Source organism: Diadema antillarum, unplaced genomic scaffold (genome assembly GCF_040938485.1).
Source record: "Diadema antillarum isolate AM-2024a unplaced genomic scaffold, OU_Dant_1.0 seq00001705_RagTag, whole genome shotgun sequence".
Taxonomy (NCBI): Eukaryota; Metazoa; Echinodermata; class Echinoidea; order Diadematoida; family Diadematidae; genus Diadema; species Diadema antillarum.
In genome coordinates, this window is record NW_027272395.1 from 319,710 (window position 1) to 341,176 (window position 21,467).

The 21,467-nt window shown below is 39.9% G+C and overlaps 1 protein-coding gene across 1 annotated transcript; it reads right to left on the minus strand.

Annotated features, from left to right (window-relative positions):
• Positions 1-315: 315 nt before the first annotated feature.
• Positions 316-19,775, minus strand: LOC139711816 (inositol hexakisphosphate kinase 1-like). The gene is made up of 6 exons (XM_071623667.1): positions 19,460-19,775; positions 6,111-6,295; positions 5,466-5,674; positions 4,500-4,699; positions 1,548-1,723; positions 316-831 (listed from the first exon to the last, which is right to left on the minus strand). Exons 1-6 carry the CDS (start codon positions 19,773-19,775, stop codon positions 316-318), a joined length of 1,602 nt encoding a protein of 533 aa, XP_071479768.1.
• Positions 19,776-21,467: the final 1,692 nt, after the last annotated feature.

A 21,467-nucleotide genomic window follows, 5' to 3' on the forward strand; every position in this document is an offset into this window, starting at 1 on the left:
GAGCAAAGACGTCTTTCAACTTCCGGTTTAGTGCGATAATCTCGATGACTTGTCGATGACCTAGCCTTGGTGAAAGGCCATAGACTCGTGATATTCTTCAGGCAACTACGGAGAGTTAAAGCAGGCAACATTGGCTCAAAACTATACAGTCACCAATCGTATATTCTCACACTGTGAGATATGAAAGTCATTCTGATAGAGTAAGAAGAACTCCTTTTTTTATTTCCTTCTGAGATTTTGTGGTGCTATCATATGGCATCGAATTGTCATTGCACAATAGGCCTACTCACAGTATATAGTTCTTTTCAATGTCTATCACAAACAGAACGAGTTCCTGCTGTTGGGCGACTTCACAGCCTCGGTTCCATTGGATTCCATGTCTTGCAGAATCTGCCGCAGATTCTGCAACCCGTAGATGTACCCGTAGTCGGGTCCCTCGTTCGCCTCCGCGACGGACGAGCTGGCAAAGTCAATCATCTTCAGGCTCACGTTGTACGACGGCGAGCGCATCGCTTTGCCCGCCTTGTCGGCGTCGCGGCCGAGCTTCGTCGGCGACTGCGGCGGCGGTGCGAGCCGCAGGTGGGGAAGGTCCATATCGAGTCCCTCGTAGGTGAGCAGCAGCGAGCTGCCGTAGAAGCGGTAGCCGGGCAGCTCCTTGATGACGGCCACGAGCTCCCGGATGGTCTTGCAAAAGTGGGGTATGAGCTCGAAGCGGAACCGGCGCCCGTTGAAGAGGAACTTGCCCAGTGCCTCGCGAAGACCCTGCTCGCTAAGTCGTCGGCCGTAGTATTTGTTGCGACAAACGAATGTCCCCCGATTGACATGAAAGACCTGCATGAAAGAGATGTTAAAATAACAGACAGACAGAGAGACGTACAAAGATACAGACACGGGGGGGGGGGGGAAGACAGAGATGGAGAGGGAGATTATAGACTTGTTTACTATTTTATATTGCCCTTCTTTTTCCTATCTGTCAAAAATGTAAATCAATTAGATTCATAAATCGACGCATATTCAAAAATACTCATCACCATTATTGGAAACATATTCATTTTCAAATGTGTCTGTTTAATCGTTCTCCGTTGTTCGTGGACCGACAGCATGGTATGTACTAGTAGTATGCTAGTATAGGATGTGTGTCAATGTAATCCAGTTGCATAAAACGGCACTATGTATAGTTCTCACTATGTAATTTTCCAGAAAACAGCCTTTAATACCAATTCACTCACCAAGTTTCAGGAAAAAAGGTTCAAACAATTATGCATTTTTCACCAGGTTCGAACTGTCTTGGAGGAGACTGCGCCTTTGAATGTTTCTTTAACAGATATATGGCGCTATACTAATGCTGTGGATCATCATCATCATCATCATAATCATCATCATCATCACCATCATCATCATCATCATCATCATCATTTCCTCTCTACGGAGAAAGAGCATGATTCTAATTTAGGAATGGACCAGCATAATGTACGTGTATATATATGTGTGTATGTGTGTGTGTGTGTGTGTGTGGGGGGGGGGGGTGTCATTGATTATAAACTAACCTGCATTCCGGCTACTCGTACACCCATGGTGGCGCTCGTTGTCGACGCACACTTGGCGATGTGCGTTTTCCGCTTGTCCTCCGTCACGTGATCGGCGTGCGATCTCGTGCCGATCTTGATGTCGAGGATGCAGGGGAAGTGGAAGTTCGCCGTGCAGTCTTCCATCACCATGAATTCTGGGATGTCGGGGTCAATTAGTTAAGGAAGTATCAGCACAACCACCGCATATATACATCGTGTCAGCCACTTCACTGATGGTCCATTCCGATACTTATTTCGTTCTCCTAAGTATCGTGATTATTTTAATACTTACTGCCGCTGCTGCTGCTGCTACTCCGACTACCACTACAGATACTACTACTACTACTACTACTACTACTACTACTGCTACTACTACTACGACTACAGCAACTACTACTACTACTACTACGACTACAACAACTAGTACTGCTGCTGCTACTACTACTACTACTACTACTACTACTACTACTACTACTACTGTAGCTACTACTTCTACTATTTCTACTGTACTACTACAGTACAATATTGTGCTGCTACTTTTACTAGAATTTTTTTTACCGATATTACAACTCATTTCCGAATTGTGGTTCTAACAATAATTGTAGATAATCATAACAGCAAATACAACTTTCACAGTGACGAAATGTCCCTTGTTGCAGTCAGGTTGAAATTAATATAACATGATTAATTCTTACTCGAAGTGGACACGATAAAACCATAACATTGGTTATGATATCAGCAACACTAATATCGTGTTTCTTTTTTCATTTTCTACAGCTGATCAGCTGATATGAGGGGAGATTTTTGTGCATTCAAGTCCTGTCTTTCAAAGATATCTCCTCTATTGAAATAAAAAAACCAAACTTATATCATGTTGTATCATTTAGTTTGATGATGCATGGCGTTTTGAAAAGATGGAGCTTTTATGAAGTAATTTAATAATTCCAGTAAAAACTGAATAATGTAAAGTCTTTCCAAGACAAACACAGACAGCTGACATCCCCCAAATCGTCATCATTTCCTCCTTTTGTTACACAGATTACACAGATAAACAGGACACCCGATCTATGACTAGTGTTATCGCTACATTCATGACAGGATTAATTCGTTACGTGACCTTATACGAAAGACAAACTTTCTTTTTTTTTTTTAATAAGAATGTTAATCATTTCTATTTTTGATGACTGAGTAATAGCAATACTAATAGCTGTAATAAAAACATGTTTCTAATACGTGTCTGTATGTGTCATGACCATTGTTTTAGGGAAACAGCAATGAAATTTTACGGAGAAAAGTGTCTGGACGCCTACAACTAGAATTAGGCAAGCAAGCTAGGCCAGCCAAGGTTGATTCATGAAGCCGATCTAATCCATAAAAGTAACAGAGGAAATGCCAACAAACAGAAGATTACTATTTTTTTAACTTCTCCTTGAACTATTAAGCTGTATAAAGCACGTTCGCTTCCCACGTACAGACATAATCATAACGCAAAACATGAAACTTTGTAAAGCAAAACTACCGAAACTGGAAAACATTCTTACATGTTCTGTTGATATGAAAAAAAAGAGCGTCTCGTCGGGGGGGGGGGGGGGAGAGAAAGAATCTAACGTTTGAACACTTTGTTACCAATGAGAAAACTGTCGTGCATTTAAAAATACGCACTCTTCGGTATATGGGTTTTATTTTAACATGATAATGCTAACTCTCGTTTCACAATTATTTATTAACCATGAATATGAATCAAAACCTATGTGACTTTGAAAAGTTCTAATGTTATTAAGTGCTGTCGCGAGATATACAACGCACGTATGAAAGGCTGCGTAATTGGGCCTGGTAATCAACAACAACAACAACAACAATGGATGGAAACAATTTGATAATATCGCATGACTTAGATATCTAGTTGCCTATTTGTTGCTTAATATTTCCATCGAGTGCTCAGTTCGGTATAGAGAGGGTCAAGAATCAGTCCGTTGTGAAGTAATGGACAGTCTTGATCACTGAGAGATAATGTCTGAATGATGTGAATTCAGCTTCAGTTTTAGTTTTATAACATTTCACCACAAATCCATCAAACATTCTAGTGACTGGACATTCTTGTTATACAAACCTTGTAAATAATGCTTATGTACATGGTATGTGATGCAGTCATATACACATGGTGATATATTAATTCACATTAATATTATAAAAATATCATGACTGCATGGTCAAGAGTTGTTTAAGAAAAGTGCACAACAAACATGTCGATTTCGGGAGTAACTTTTGTCGAATAATGCTCTCATTGTCGTTTCCTTCCCCCCCCCCTCCTCCCAGCCCGCCGCCGAAGTCATCCACTAGGCGTATTATGCTGATGAATTAAATGCAGTTTGGGGAAAAGCTTATTCGGGAGAAAAAGAGGAATCAGGAAATGTGATGATCGCATGGATTTGAAGTGGAAATCCACTTTATGTTCAAGCTGATCGACTGTGTAGAAGAGAAATATCAAGTGTACGAAATAGTGAAAGTTTCAGTCAGTGGGGATAACAATCATTCGTGGCCCTTCTGGGATACATTCGAAAACCACAAATACAGTGTAATGCCCGTCAGCGTATAGGTGCATTGAAGCGTGCATTTGTACGCTCATCGGTATAAGATCGACTCCCCAGTTGGGATTCTTCGGCTGTGTGTGTACTTACATAGAGATCAGCGATAAAGCTATACACAATTCGTTACGGGGATTCTCGATTATATCCGAGGCGGGCCATCCTTCCCACTCCATGGTATCCCCATGCTACCAGGTTTGTAAATTAACCCTTTCTCTGTCATTGAGTCAATTAATATGCACAAATTTTACACACATGTACATATTATAGAATGGAAATTAATGTAGCACGCTGAGTGTTAATTGGCCTGTCTTGAGGGGGTGGGCGTGGTCAAAGAAAAGGATACTGAAACAGTCAGCCGGGTTTCCCGCGTTCCTCATCTTCATGAGCTGTTGGCGCTGGCAGTACATGCTCCAGGGGTTGCAGCGTGCCGTGCGGACTCCCGTCACAGAGCGGTTGGCGTCCGACTGGTCTTCGAACAGGTCCGAGTCTTCCTCGTCCGAATTCACGTCGACACACAGGTTGCCGTTACTCAGCACACGTACCCTATAATCACGATACACACAGAACAAATACATTGACAGAGGAATTATTCATGAAAATACTAAGCTTCTTTCCTTGTATGGCTTTTTCTTTTCACGAGAAATGCGAGAGCGATTGAACACAAGAGTCATTCGGTGGCCGGATGTCAATATCACAAACTTGATGGTTCTACGTAGGCCTACATCGTTACATGTGTCACTTTGCTGCTCCTTTAAACTCAACGATACTCCATCACCCAGTGTAGTGACGAGGTTTTTAAATTACTTCGTATCAAGCCACCCAAGAAAAGGGCCGTGGTTTGAGGGAAGCCCGTGACTGTAAATCCGCACAGGGACAATGGAAAAATTGGGAACTCCCTAGAGCACGTTTTGATGGTAATTTTAAGCTGTATTATGACAAATCTAGACGTCACTAAACAGACAACACATTGTGGCATTATAGGCCAGTTGCACCTTGGAGAACCGGATGTCTACATCCCTCTGCCGACCACACCCATCCCCCAACCCCCAACTTACTTCTTTACACGAGCCATATAGTTACCTTGTATGATGCGTTTACTTTTACAGATCATTAACTTCCCTATAAAAGGAAACCACACGATATAAGCTTGTTCTTGTCTAAAAGCATAATGTTGAGGGCTACTTTTTTTTCCCAGGAACAATGTACATGATAATATTATTGCCTTGGAGATTTCAACTCCAATGGACCGTTATTCCTGGATATAAACTTATAGTTTCCGGGCACTACGTACTTATATAGTGGGCCTTACCAGCAGCAGGGCTTTGTCGAACCTCTGTGCTGCTTGTGCCGCCGATCCCTCGAGGAAAACCGCCGTCGCGATAAACAGTACGAACGCGATGTCGATTCGGGGGGCGGCGCGTGAAGGTTCGAGACGTACGGGGCTGCGTTCTCCCCCTCGTTCTCCTCGCCGTAGCTGCCCATGTCGGTGAGACTCAGCCGGTTCACGTCTTTTCCGTACTACCAGAAATGACAGAAAGGAAGAATATCACGTACAGCACGAGTCAACTTTGGGGAAACTATAACCTCTCTTAATCCCCGATTGCAAAGTTTTGTTTGAATATATGACGGAGCAAAAACATGATTTCTTGAAAACATTAAAAAGAAAAAAAAACACACACACACTTCAAGACCAATTATTCCAGAAATTAAAAGAAAATCACCTCTTCAGCAATAAACAAAACATTAAGTCACTCATGGAAGACAATACAATAATGTGCACTTATGATGATGGAGACAAAGTACAAAAGAACAGAGGCTCTCTGCATAATATTCATCGTACTCGAAATAGAAGGCAGAAAAAAAAACTGTTGAAAAATAAACGCTGCGTTGAGCAAAGATGTTACTTATCATGTTGTTCGAGTATCGAAATGGAGATCGACCGCGCGGAGCTCACCTGACACTGTGAAGACAACAGGTATCGACGCTCGACGTCGGCCGCGTCCTCGTCCGAGTCGAAGTACTGCTCCTCTCCCGCGCTGTCCGTGAAGCTCCCGCGAAGCTCTTTCCTCATCCCGACGGGATACGCCTTCATCGACAACCTGCCGTACTCACCCTCCTCCACGTACACGTCAACCAGACCTGTCACAGCATTTGAAAATAAAAACAATCCAGGTCAATCCAAACGCCTAGATTACGTATCTATATCACTCGCCGTCTGTGTATTTTGTGGTATACTTAACGCAAAATCACTCCTATCATGTACACGCTTCATTAACCTGGCCTGTTTCTGCCACATGGTTTTGTAATAACACAAAATCAGTTTAATGAGCCTCATCAGCGAATTTATGCACTACCTGACCCGCTGTTCTTGGAATCAGCGGGAATGGGTTTGCAAATCAAATTTATCATCAAACTTGCATGATATACACTGCGGAAACATATAGTCACGAGTGGAACGTTGACGATCCATGACCTGATGACTGGACGTACTTACTGTATACAGATTATAATACGATGAGCTATATACGTTCACTTTTAGCCACGGGCGAATGAGTTACTTTTCGACTATCAATATTACTACGATTGTGTATTTGGGTTATCAATGTTGACTATGAAATACCACCCCCCCCCCCCCAGAAAAAAAAAAGCTGTAGTGTATAGGCGTACTTATATATTGTACATTGAAAGTCTAACATTATGTAGTTTGCTAATAAAGATCGGAAAGGAGGAAATATCATTCCATTTCCCTGCTTGAAAATGCACAGATGGTCTACAGTTTATTCGTGGTTGCATGCTTTTACGTTTAGGCGGAGTGAATCGATCTTGCCCATGACAATATCATCTACAAATTGTATGCTCAAAGGGGATAGCTATATAGTGACTGATCAGTGGGAATCAGTGGGAATCAGTGGGAATGCTGGGGGATGATTGCTCCCATTCTTTTGGGATTCATTAAGAGTACATTATATATCTATTGTTGTGTGAAAATTATTTGCTTCAGAACTGTCTCATATTCAAGTAATGTGCAGTTTAATGCCCTGTCACTGTACAGGCATGCTAACCTGGAAACATTAAACTGCACATTACTTGAATATGAGACCATTCTGAAGTAAACAATTTTCACATAACAATAGATACATAATGTACTCTTAAATGAATCCCACAAGAATTGGAACAATCATCCCCTAGCATTTCCACCGATCAGTTACTAGCCATCCCCTTTAAGTGCGCGACTGGGAGGGCAAAATTTCAATTGACTTGATTCAGATTGACTTGATTACATTTCTGCACAACTATACTTTATGTGACGCGATTATTAATGAAGTATACAAACATAATGTGTGTCATTGATATTGTCAGTTTCATAACACTGTATGGTAGGTTATACTGATGGCGGGTAAACAGTTTCCTTCCGTGCTGTTAGCAGTCAACTGCACCACTCAAACTCTATAATCAACCTCGGTATAAAACGAAATATGATATGGTTCTCTCGAAGCTTTTGAGCAGGGATGAGGGAGATGCTTTGAGCGAGCATGCAGAGACGTGGAAGATTGATATAGGAGTGAGAAAATAATTTTCGTCCACAGTGTTTGTATGTTATGCACCCATGCATGGATATATGTTTGTATGTAAAGGTATATGTCGGCAGAAAGAGAGAGAGATATTTATACATATGCTTAGTTATATGATATAGGGAATATAATAGAGAGAGAGATTATGGAGAGAGTATATGGAGAGAGTATACATATTAGAGAGATAATATATAGAGACTATACAATATGTAGAGAGATAGTGAGAGATATAGATAGATAGATAGATAGATAGATAGATATAGATAGAAAGAAAGATAGATAGATAGATAGATAGATAGATAGATAGATAGATAGATAGAGATAGATAGAGACCGAGCGAGAGAAATACATTGTACATGTATATCATGCAGTCAAACACAAATATAAGTGGTTGTGTCCGTGAGCGAAGCAAATTAGTAGAGTCAATTATCTGCACGTCACAATCAGAACGCTGCCATTGCACAGATGACTAGAAGACCATTGCCACGCGAAGGAGCTTCATGGCCAGCGTTTAAGAGTACACTTTCTCGAGGGATAACCAGATTACTGGTCATGTTTTGCAGAGATATGACCCTTTGACGATTTTTAAGCCGTGTTTGTTTGGTACACTTTGTTTTTGTCCACACGGTGAGAGAAAAGCACACTGATTATTGTATCCGCATTCTGCTAGCAAATGAAGATCACGTGCAACTGAACAACCCAGCACATGTACATGTCGGTATCGCACGCGAACCTGTTATTCATTTATTATTAGTCTGTTTTATCAGACGTGTCAATTTTCTTCTCAGCGTGCAACTCGAGAATGCTCTCGATTTAATTCATTCCGCCGTTGCCCACGATGCAATACCTGGATCCATGCGTTCAGTAATTTGATTTTGACAACGGCTCGCGAACGAAAATTTCGAGCAAAGACAGCGTGTTCGAGCATCGAACAATCATTGTCGGAGGTCTGCCGCACGGCTGTTCAGCCTCCATGTGATCAGAGAGGGTCTTGCATGTGCCCGAGGCCATTTCCGAAGTCTAATGCCATGTTCGTTTGCCTTAAAAGATAATAGCTTCAGTTATTCCTACTACGTCGATAAGAGTTGGTATACTGCGTCACTGCGAGAGGCCAATGATCTGGGAAGTCCAGATGGTGAACACAATGTGTATTAGGATGTTTTTATGCCCTTCACAATTGGTCCTGTGCATTGTCTCTTGGTCTCTGTAATTGAAACAAGCACAGACAATGGGTGGTCCACGTTGCACTTGATGGTTTAATCTTGTAACGAGTTCTTTCAGGGTGTGTGCGTAAAGAGTGGTGGAAAGTACATGAGAATTTGCTTTCACTGGTAGATGAAACTTATATTGCAAAGCTGTTATATTGGGGAACAACTACGTATAGCCGTTTCTGCCATTAACTGTCATCTAACAATGATTTTTGTCTTATTCTTTCCCCCTTTCTCAATCATCACAATAGTCAAGATTATCGATAAGTACCGTTTAACGAGAAAATCCAATCCAAATATATTTTTTTCCTGATAAAATAGAGTAAAATCTTACGAGTTTAACGGTAAAAATGTGACTGAAATCGGATGAAAAATAAGGAAGTTATGACATTTTGAAGTTTTGCTAATTTCTGCAAAACAGTTCTTGTACAATGGATATATATGAATATGCACATACTTGAGCTTACCATGTCATACCCTCACAAATTTCCATTGATTGTGTACAAACAAACAAAAAAAACGCCGAAAATTCAATGTTTCTGCGTGTCATTGAAGTCCGAAACATGACGTTATTCCTGTTTGAATAACTTCAGAATAGTGATCAGTTAGATATACGAGGAATTGAGCCTCAGTCATAAATGCGTTTGAATGAAAAACTGGACATTTCAAAATTTTATGTACAAACTATACGGTAAGTCGTGAGGGAATTACAAGTTCACTTTGCCATATCGCATATATTCATATAAAGTGTTTAAGAACTGTTTTCCCCCAAAATAGCGAAATTTCAAAATGTCACATATTCCTTGTTTTTCATCCGATTTTTATCAAATTTATACCGTTGAACTTACTCTTTCTTATCAGATTAACTTATATTTGGACTGGATTTCCACTTTAACGGGGAAGTTTCCTCAACATGTGGAATGAGTGAATGCAGCAGTATTACTATTGTTATACACGTACATTATTATGTATAAGGCCTAGAACACATCACTAAAGTTTAAAGAAAATATGACAAGCTGTTCTAAAGCTGTGAATTGTAGGCCTTGAAGTTTTGGGACCGCCATCTCCGAATGAGAAGATCGATATTAAGGAATTATCACGAGAATTCCAGAAAGTGTCCATTTTCTAGCATAATGAAACTCCAAAATTGATTTACTTCTCTGAGAAAGCAGGAGAATAGTGTTATGTTTATATTTCATTTAACATGATCTCGTGGAAATCTCTTCATAATTATTTTCTTTATATTGTCTTTCTACGTGACGCCTCGAACTGAATCACCATATAACAGTTGGAAAACTTCTCCTTTAATTTACAGATCACTGATAATCCACCAGTAGCAGCACAGGTGATACTGCTCCAAACTAACAACACATATTTTCGTTTGTCATTTCTACAATGACATAATGGATCTGTTCTGAGTGCATCAATAAAAGAAAGTCAGAATGGTACAAAATGTACCCTTTTGGCCACTTCGCAGGCCCTCAGCAGTTCATGGGTTTACTTTAAATACTCAGAACCGTGAACGCTCGTTAGTTTGTGCAATTTTAACTTGATATTTCATCCATTTAGGGTGCTATATTTCAGGATCATTTTATGCACAAATTTTGAGTGACATAATTATCATAACAGAGAACTTAATATCCGATATTTCCATGCAGAAACTTATTACAGCTAATTATCTGCAAGTCGTTTAAATTGGAACAGAAAGGATTTCAACATTGTCTTCATATTAAACCCCATCCTCTTGTAGGTTCATGATATTGAGTGTATTATATTGTTTTCAACAATCACAGATCAGACCGGGGTTTGTTGATGCGCGCAAACTTGTATAATGATATTTCGAAGAGAGGAGATAAAAATTGCTGCATATTTAGGAAATTTTACCCACAAAATACACTCTGATGACAGCAGTTTGCATTGTTATCAATGCTAGTGATTTTTACACCACCAAACGAGCGAAGGTATTATGTAAACAAGTCAATAGCTAGTGTTTGTGATCCCTTTCAGGGAATATAATTCCTACAAGGTACTAACTGGATGTCCTGAATTTTTGAGTTTGCGTATGTTGAATTCACCTTGTTATCTATCATGTGAAACGGCCCTCACGAATAACAGTGTATCAGCATGCTACACTGAAGGGTTACCGTGAGCAAAGAATACCGAATGAACAAACTCATGACTACTTATGGGGTGTTAGATATATTATCAACTACTCAATTTCTTCTCAAAGACGAAGCGTGCCATGCAGCGATGGCAACTGAATCATGCAGAGTCCTGACAAAAACGAAACGGAACCAGAAAATGCCTGTAGAATCATTTGTAATGATGTTGTCACTGTGACGCGACAGGTGAACCCTTGAACACGACAATGAGATAAATCATGGTAAATATATCCATACCCTCGTCTGAACTCGTTTGATTGAAAGGGTATTACTAATAGCTAGCACCGGCGACAAGAGTAAAAGGTCGAAAGATTCGACAAGACAATGTACCTCTTTATCACGTTTACAGGGGGAGATTACAAGAATAGACATCCGAATATATATCACCATTCGCGTGGTTAACGGGCAGGCCATTGTCTCTCGAATCCTGCCTCCCCTGCCACCCCCCCCCCCCCCCCCCCCCATCCTGGGCCATCACAATAGATGAACTTTGTAGCCACATTTCCATCTGTATTGTTGGTATGAAGATAAAAGGGTATAGATCGAGTTTACGAAGGCAGTCAGTGGCATTTTGACGTTAGTTGCATACCGTCTATTCTCTCTGTAGAAGGTCAGAACTTGAAATTAAACTCGCTACATAACACAGTTCAAGTTTATCACGCGGGAAGAGAATGATAACTGTCACGGAATAATCGAGAAAAAATGTTTCCCCCTTTACACCCAATGCCTTTCTCTTTTCTGTTACCTTCCTTTCCTGTCTGTTTTCCTGCATGAACGCCTTTTGGAGGTAGGGTGGATACGGGTTTAATATGTCAATGTTCTATATATTTGTCGAATATGAATATTGAAAGGTTGTCTGGATCACGGAGATACACGTTTTGTAGCTCCACGTCCGGGCAAGCATATCAGCATTAACTCCTAGTTATCAGTAGCATAATTTACCATTTGCAGATGAAACAAAAACCCAGCATTAATTCTTCAAAATAGTTCTAAAGTGTGAGTTAGGGATAGAAACAACCACTGTAAAAATTTGAATCAGTAAAATCAATGTTAAGTATTGTTTATACAAAATGTGAACAATAGTTATAACAAAAATGTTTCCTAAACCGTCTACAGTTACGGTTTATTGCAAAAGATACTGATATCTCCTTATATTTTAGGCTTTATTGCAAAAATTTTATATGGTAGGATGTTTTGTGGTACAACAGACCTACACATATGCATGAAATGTGACATCTTGAACATTTTTTAAAATCACTGCTCCCAAAGGTAAACAGGACCTTTAACTCCTCGTCCGGACGTGGTAGTGGCAATTGTCGCGGTGGCAATTTATCTTGTCGCAGCCTACATGGGTAAATAAAGTGGCCCAAATTATCACAACATCGTCCGGGCAACATTCGGCATGGATTGAGCGTCTTAACACGCAAGGTAAAACAACAACAACAACAACAACAACAACAACAACAACAACAACAACAACAACAACAACAACAACAAACACAACAACCATCGATCCAAAAGCGATTAAAAACAAACAAACAAACAAACAAACAAAATAAAAATAAAAAAAGGAGGAAGAGATTAGCCGGATTCGATTCCCGTCAGGACAGGTTTAATCGTCACAAAGAAAAACTGACGAGGATGAAGACGACGAATCGGCGCTCGCATTTAAATTTGGAATTTTGTAATGATTATGTTACGTTGCTCAATTTAGCAGCTCCTTCGTGTGTGTTTTTTTTTCTTTCTTTCTCCCTCTCCATCTTTTCCTCCTTCCCCTCCCAATCTCTCTCTTCTCAGTCTGAGCTCTATGACTCTAAGAGTTATGGGACATCCATACTTGGGCATATACAAATGATATTTTGTTTGCAATAAAGGACGCTTACACATTAAAACAGAAATCAGAGAAGAAGAAGGAGGAGGAGGAGGAGGAGGAGGAGGAGAAAAAAAAAACCCTGTGAAAAGAATACGAGTATACGTCAATCAGTATTCATCTCATCTGAACGCCCAAATTCAATTTACATTAAACACGTTAGAGGGGGAAAATAATTTTAAAATGATTCCTTGCATTTATAGAGTACTTTTCCTGTTCACTGTAAGAAGTAAAACAGAAATGAACTAAACTAAACATATCTCAGAGGGCTACAGCGCCCATACACAGAACAGGTCTGTGTTAGTCAAGCAGGCTTTTAAAATTACAAGGATCTTTATTCCCCCCCCCCATATTTCACTTTCCCCCTCCCTCCCTCTCCTCTCTTCTCTCCATCTGTGTAAATTTTCTTTCCCCCCACCCCAACCTCTCTCATTCTCCTTTTCCGAAATCTGAGATCCAAGTTGAGAAGAGATTAGCCGTCGTCTGTGTAGAATACAATTAAATAGAAAATTAAAGGGCGGTGAGTTGGCTCAGTAGCGCGTCTGCCTCACGATCACGCGGCCCGGGTTCGAACCCGAGTCTGGACTCAATGTTGTGTGTAAACATACCGTCCCCTCTAGCAAGAGGCAAAACACTCTGTCCCTCGGATACATAAAATGGAGGTCCCGTGTATGAGAGAGTCACAGCTCATGCACGTAAAAGATCCCGCTTCATTCATTCATCGCAAAGAGCTGTTAGAAGTGGTCCCACCCCACATCCAACTTGGAAGACCAGCTTAGTGTAGCTGAATATGGGCTATCCAGCCATCTTCACAGATGGAAAATGGACAACAACAAAATAGGGAGCTTTAGATTTTAGACGCGCGGACGTTCAGAAAAAAAAAACATATGTTCTGAGCGTGCGCAGAAGCGTGCGTCAACTTGACCCGCGCTACTGCGCACGCTCAGAACATTTTTTTTCCCCTTTGAACGTCCGCGCGTCTAAAATCTAAAGCTCCCTAATGATACAGAGCAGCACGATCCCTGCTAATTTCCCAGAGGGAAAAGGGGGAAACGTGACGCGCTATACTCAGTAGTTGTTGCCAGTACAAAACATATTGTTTATCTTCAATGCCTCTGCTTTCGCTACAATATTTGATAGAAGACCATTCCCGCGCGTTTGGGTTAAAAACAACTTTTTAAATGAAAAGAAAAAGTAATGGAAAAAGTCTAAAAAAGATAAAAAGGGAAAAATATCAGTGAAAAGATATTTGTTCTTTAACAACTATATACAAAATCCAAAGAATTATGGACGCTGAGATTCGTTGTGGTTTCACAAAATTATGTTTCATTATCATAAATATTAGCCATTCAACGAAGTGATGGGCCTATAACCGCTCTTTCAGAGCAAAGTATTATGGAAGCATGATTTTCTTCTCTTTTTTTTTAATCGACATTGTACGGACAACTGCTAACAAAATAATGCCAGTATTTATTGCTATAATGATTACCACTCTGTATTAGAACTTTTGCCATGGATATTATGTTATTTTGGAATTCATCAAAATGGACTTCAGTCATCTTTGTAATACAACTTGTGAGGTCAGAGCGATAGCCAACGCCTGTTTTATTCGAATGAAAAAGAAAATGTAACGTTTGTATCATTTGCAGACGTGTCTTTTATTTTCCATGAGGTGAAGGGGTGTTGTATAAAGCTGGCTTGAATCTGTTTTTGAAAAGAACGCTCTGCAGCATTAGGTTGTTTAAAGCCTTTCATTATGATGTATTATTTAGTTTAAGCATTGTAATCATGTCATCTAAACTTACTTGTCACTTAAGCTGATTAGAGAATATTAACTGACGATCTTGCAGTTTTTGTTTTTTTTTTTGGGGGGGGGGAATGTATGCTCAAACAACAATGTATAGATGGCAACGTGTCAAACGTCAGATTTGTCACGTTTAAGATCCTATGCTGTCATTTTTTTTTCATTAGTTTTTAACGCATTGCATCTGTATTGTTGCGAATATTTGAAATAGGTCCAAAAGGGGAAAAAGAAAGATGGAAGAAGAAAAAAACACAAATCGATCTATCACGGTGAATTCAGGTAATTGGGGAAGACATCCATGTTGTATGATGCTAAAAGGTCATACCATGTCTCCTTGTGCATCACATTACTATCATGAAAAGCATTCCTCTGCAGGGATTTGAACAACACAGCAAGGGGATTAAGAAACTCTTGGATCACCATGCATGCTAACAAGAAAGACCAACACATTTAGGCATGCATTAAATGTCTGACTATCCACATTGATCCACAGAACTGTTTCTATAGATATTATGAAAAAAAAAAAAACATTAGTGCACTTCTTCTCCTCCTTCTTATTCAGGGTGTGACAGTTTTGATCAGTAACAACTCCAGGATTTCGGCAACCTCATTGTAACAGAACGATTCCATCCCTATATAGGTTAAGCGCATGAGCTTGGTCGTCAGTGAGAGCAAGATAACAACGGAAACCCCGAAAGTTATTTTCTACCATTCTGCTTCGCAACTGACGCGTTGAATTGCAAGGGGATACTGAGCTGTGTCGATAGCAACAACGGAAACAGCACGCCATATACACGATGGCATATCTCTCCTGTAATTTCGATAGGGCCTTGTTTCCTTATTGAAGCTTGTAGGATCGCCACCTGAATCACTGATGCCATTTTCCTACTAGACAGAACGAAAAAGGAAAAGGTAGAAATGTAAGCGCAGTTGCCATGGAAACAGTGAAGGACAACATTTCTCCCGGTAGCCGATTTCTCTTCAATGTACCGTCTCTCAAAGAGCACGTACTTGACACAATTCGAGAGTCTTCTGCAGCATGAAGCCTGCATGGCAGTATAGCCGCCAGTAAGAAATGGGTGAAAAGTGGCTGCTGTGTGCAGACGTTTACAAGCCCTCAAAAACGACCCAATTACCGATGACCGCATCTTTCTTCCAGACAACGAATCGGAGAACGCGCGATCATGTCATGAAAGATAGAAGAGAGAGAAAAGGTATAGCGTCGAGGAAAGTTAAACTGAGTTGCTGAATAATTCATACATTATAACGTAGCATGGGCGCTGATTAAATTGTATGCGAAATACATCAGTTAGCTATTAGACGATCTGCAACATTTCTCTCTGCAAGTGTTTACTTGAGAACTAAACAAGTAAAACCTTCCTACTTGGCATTTCACGCACCCCACCCCCATATTAAAAACAAAAATCCAAACTATCTCAATGCGACTGTCACAGAAACAGATATGGGCAACATCTCTATACCATGTTGACTTTCGACATCATTCCGTCCTTTCAACTTGTGATGCACTTGACACAATTAAACATCTGCAAACAAATTCAATATGACTTCAGAGATGAAACAAAATTGGTAATCTTCCCCTTCCTCGATTTTTTCAGCATTAGGCAGTGGATGAAATGCACGAGCATATCATGCAATGATCGGCATATTCCATCCGAATCAATATGCAACAATACCATTTTGATTTTAAGTTGAGAGGACCCTGACATAATTTAAAGATAAATTCAACTTCCGGTGGTAGATCGATTGTTTCAATTAATTTTATTCTACTATATCCCTAACTCTACTTAAAGTATACACTGCAAAAAGTCCGGTGTTAAATAGTGAACACCAAGCTGGTATTAAATTTTCGGTGCTCATTTATGGTGTTAAATTAACACCTCCGGGTGTCATTTTCAAATATAAAACTGTTTTTTGAAGAGTTTCTTAGTAACTGCACTTCTTGTTGATTTTTAATTTAAACAAGACGATCAAGAATTTTACATTAAAATACTAGATTTTTGAAAAAATGTGAAAATAAATTTACACCACAGTAACACCAGCTGGTGTGGTCTCGTATTGAAGCTGGACGGGTGTTAAACCATTGTTATTAACACCAACAAATATCAAATCAACACCATGTGGTGTCATTTTTGAATTAACACCAGTACAGTGTCAAATTAACACCACGAAGTGTCAGGTGAACACTTTTCAACACCATCACAGTGCATTTTCTACACCTGTGGGTGTGGTCCTCTATTGAAGTATGATCGGTGTTAGATTTAGCACCCATGGTGTTAAATCTAACACCGATGTTTTTACAGTGTAGGCCTTCATAATATTACGTTTCTTGCATAATGTTTCTGTACATTATCATTCGCGTAAGTTATTGTATAGGCCTACCTTTTGGGCGTCCCAGTCACAAGCTTTGAATAGCTTATGACCATCCACACACAAGAAATGTACATTCATAACCAAGCCAGTATTAATCTAGCGCTTTTTCTGTACAAACTCAAAGCACTTCATCTGTAACATATTCCATGTGCAAACTTGCTGTAATCTTTATCATTTGTGTACAATGTCTGTTTACGCATTTTGTGAAAAACAAATCAAGTCAAATCAAATCAAATCAAATTGTGTCATCCTGGTGTGTGATTTGAAAACTTACAAAAATGAAAATTATCCGAATTAAAAGAGAGAGAGGTTGACAAATGTTTCGACAACAGTGTAAATTTTCACGATATTGGCAGGAATCAAATCTAATATCCGTCTTATGCAGGAAAGTCAGTCAAGGCTCCCTTCCCTTCAATAATACTGTACTTGCAAGCATTCTGAGCTATTGGTATCAACCCCCCCCCCCCCCCCCCCACCCCCTCCCCTTCATTTCCTGGTCGCCTCCAACCCTGATCCAGTGTGGGCCTCAGTCATCTTTTGTTATGCGGCGAAGGTCACTTTGAGTTCTAAAAGCGATCAAAAAAAAAATACAACAATGTAGGTTAGGAACAATCGGATTGAAATCTGCTCGTGGCTCACCGGAGCTATCTTTATAGTATAGTCAGCACTGAGTCAAAACAAGCTGCTAACTCCTTCGTCTATGGAGCTTCAAGCTCCTTGAATTGGTCAAACGTATAAGGAGCATATAACTTTACATGACCCTATAGTCAGACGCGCGGCGTGAAGGGACAGATGGTTTACGCAAATGATCCTGCCAAAATCATCACGAAAACTGGAAGGTGATTTAGTGATCATTAATTGCATAATGTGGGGGCGCCCTCGAAAGGAAACTGGGTCATAGTGCGAGACCAGTTTAGTGCAACATATCACAAATTTCATTTAAAAGCATGGGTGTTCTGCCGAAGATTATATCTTATATTAAGGAATATCACAATAATAATGATGATGATGATGATGATAATGATAACACTAATAATAATAATAATAATAATAATGATAATGATAATAATAACAATAATAGTAATAGTAATAATAATAATAATAATGATAATAATAAAAATAATAATAATAATGATGATGATTACCATAATAATAATAATAAACATGATGATCATAAAATGTCAGAACTATACGTAAATGCATACACTGCCTGACGTCTCGGGTATACAGATATGAAACGTCAGTTTCAGGCCATATTTGTTAGACTGGCAAATGTACGTGTGTGTATGGGGGAACAAAAGAGTTGGACATTCCTCTTATTTTTTTCCCATAACGGGAACGATTCTTTTTACTCCTTTTACATGATTTAAAAAGACGACGCAATATGATACATGACATACAGAGGCTTTTCAGGACAGCACTTAACTTTCACAAAGATGAAATCATTTCTCGAATTGCTATGATGATATTCTAAACCAATGGTCAACTATACCACCTTTTTGATCAGTTATATCTGTGGTCGACTATACAACTTTTTAGATCAGTTTTATCTGTCTTCAAACAGTATTGTACTTCAAATCACGCCTTATTCCACTCTTCGTATATCGCATGCGATGTTACACATTTATGGAGATGAATGGGAAGACACACAATAACAATTCGCCCTACTAATTAATTGGGACGACCCTCGCCTTGTCCCCAGCAACCTTGTCCAATATGAACGTTATCAACTAAAAGGCCATTCAGACATATAGCAAATAAAAAAAAATTGTTTTTAAAATGGAAGTAGAACAGCGTGACCCTATGTGCTTTTGGACGTGACTGTCCCCTGTCTCCCCCGGCGTCCATCAATCGAAGGATGAAACTTCGCCAAGATCGAAGGAAATGTTTTGCTTTGCTGACAGCGAAACTAATAGTCAATGCATGTTTGCTCTGCACCTTCTCGCGTTGTACTGACACATCTTCAGAACACAGAGAAACAGCGTAAAAGAACTATCTACACATTGAATCTAAATTTGAAATTGAAATTTCAAGCCAAATGGATTCCTATCGATATATATATAGGCCTACACGATGTATAATATCATTCGTGCATATACTTTAGACAATGAACTGTCCTTATCAGTTGGACGAAAGTCAAATTGACTCATAGTCATGTACCGCTTTGAGTCATTTGATAAACTATTGAATAGAATAGAATTGAATTGAATTGAATTGAACTAACTTGAATATTCTTATTAGGATAAAAAGGGTGAGTAAAAGGTGAACATGGGAGCTGAATTGAGATCAAACTTGCCCTTGAACACGGGGACGAATTCGGCGAGATCGTTTGGCATCCGCTGGTAGAACCGCACCTCGTTGGCGTTCTCGATCTTGCACACGGATTTCTCGTCACACTTCATCATGGCCGCGTGGCCGCCGACCTGGTGCTCGAAGGGCATCAGCAGCACGCAGTGCGATATCGGAGAGCGCTTTCGCGACTCCACCACGTCCTCGGTCTCTTCTTCGACATCCATTTCGCCGGCAAAGTTTGGCGTGACGACAGGGTCCTCGAGCGAAGTGCAGCAGTCATTGAGTTGTATCGCGTCACAGCTGTTGTGGATAAATGCCATTTCTTGGTAGTTCGGTAAAATGTGAAGGCTCAAACGTAGGGGAAGAAGCTCTAGATGTCGATGCTCTTCTAATGCTGCTACCACCCACTAATCAAGAGAGGAATAAATGTTTGTTTCTGTCGATAAAGTACCGAACCACAATCGACGCTCAGGACCATTTGCCCTTCATTAAGCAAACCAGACCAAGTTTCGCAAAATAAAGTCACACGAGCAGAAAGACAACCCGTTCGTCACCTTAAGTTCGGGAGCAGTGCGTTCAGGCGATATCGCACAGCTGATACGAGTCATTTTTTTCCTCACACAGCAACGCGCAGATAGCTTCACACATCCGCAAATTTAGGCGCTGACCTGGATAGGAGCGACCGAAACAATGGGGGCCAAGAGACGAAAATGCATGCGAGAGAGATCCAGAGGCTGAGTACAAACATTCAAGTGCCATTGTTGTATACGCACAGGGCAAAACGGCATATATGCCTCGATCTCCGCAGCTCTTCAGCCCTGCCAGAATGCACGCAGTGCCAACATGATCGGAAGCACTGACGGGCAATTTATAATGTGCAAGTGTGTGTGTGTGTGTGTGTGTGTGTGTGTGTGTGTGTGTGTGTGTGTGTGTGTGTGTGTTTGCGTGTGTTTGTGTTTGTGTGTTTGCTTGTGAGTTTGTGCGTGTGTGTGGAGGGGTTGCGATTCGTTTCATCTTTCAGTAGCCACACAATGAAGCTTGCGACTTAAAAGTGATACCATCTATTAAACAATGGGAAAATGAATTACAGACGAAAATACATGATAATGGCGTCTTAACTCAGCCTCAGGAAAGACATACTATCGCATAACTTTTCAACAAATATCTCATGGAAACTTCCATTTTAATTTGAGTTAATTCGTTGAGAAAATGAAATATAATAGTATCTACCATTTCTGATAAAGAGGAAAAATTTAACTTTTTTGCGTTATAATTATGAAGCACGAGATTGCTCTTAAACATTGTAATTAACAATGGCAACTTAAAGGATATGGAACAATATTAGTAAAGTCAAATAAATAAACAAAATATCGTCGCATGAAGACAAACATATCAGATGTAACTATTTTCTTTTTTTTCGATTTCATTCGTTTCTTTACATTCCACTCGAATGTTTGAATAAACAAAATGAATGTGCAGAACATTATAATCTCCTGTCAAGGAGTACGCGTGAATCTTTCTACTTGAAGGTGCAGGTAAAACACATACACATATACAATTCACACACACACACACACACACACACACACACACACACACACACACACATTACGCAAGCACATACAAACATACACATACATAGCCTATATACCGTACATGCAGTACATAAATAAAGGTATAAAGGATAATTTTTTTTTTGTATACTGGATTTTTTTTCTTTTCTTTTTACGGGGGGGGGGGGGGGTGGAAGGAATACCCATTTGCCACAATGATATTTTTTGCTTGTATGAAGAAAAAATCCCTTGGTGTACACGCTTAATTCAAAATTGTATTATTTCTTTTCTTTTATGTTCAACAATTCCCTGATGTGCTTCCTTAAGTTGGTTGGAGAGGCCCAAGGGTCATAGTGATTTTGATTGCTTTTTTTCCAACCCCGGCTCCTTCGGGAAGCTCAACAGGGAAAGCCTGACACTTTGTTTTCTTGTGTTTTGTTTGTTTATTCTGTTTCTCTG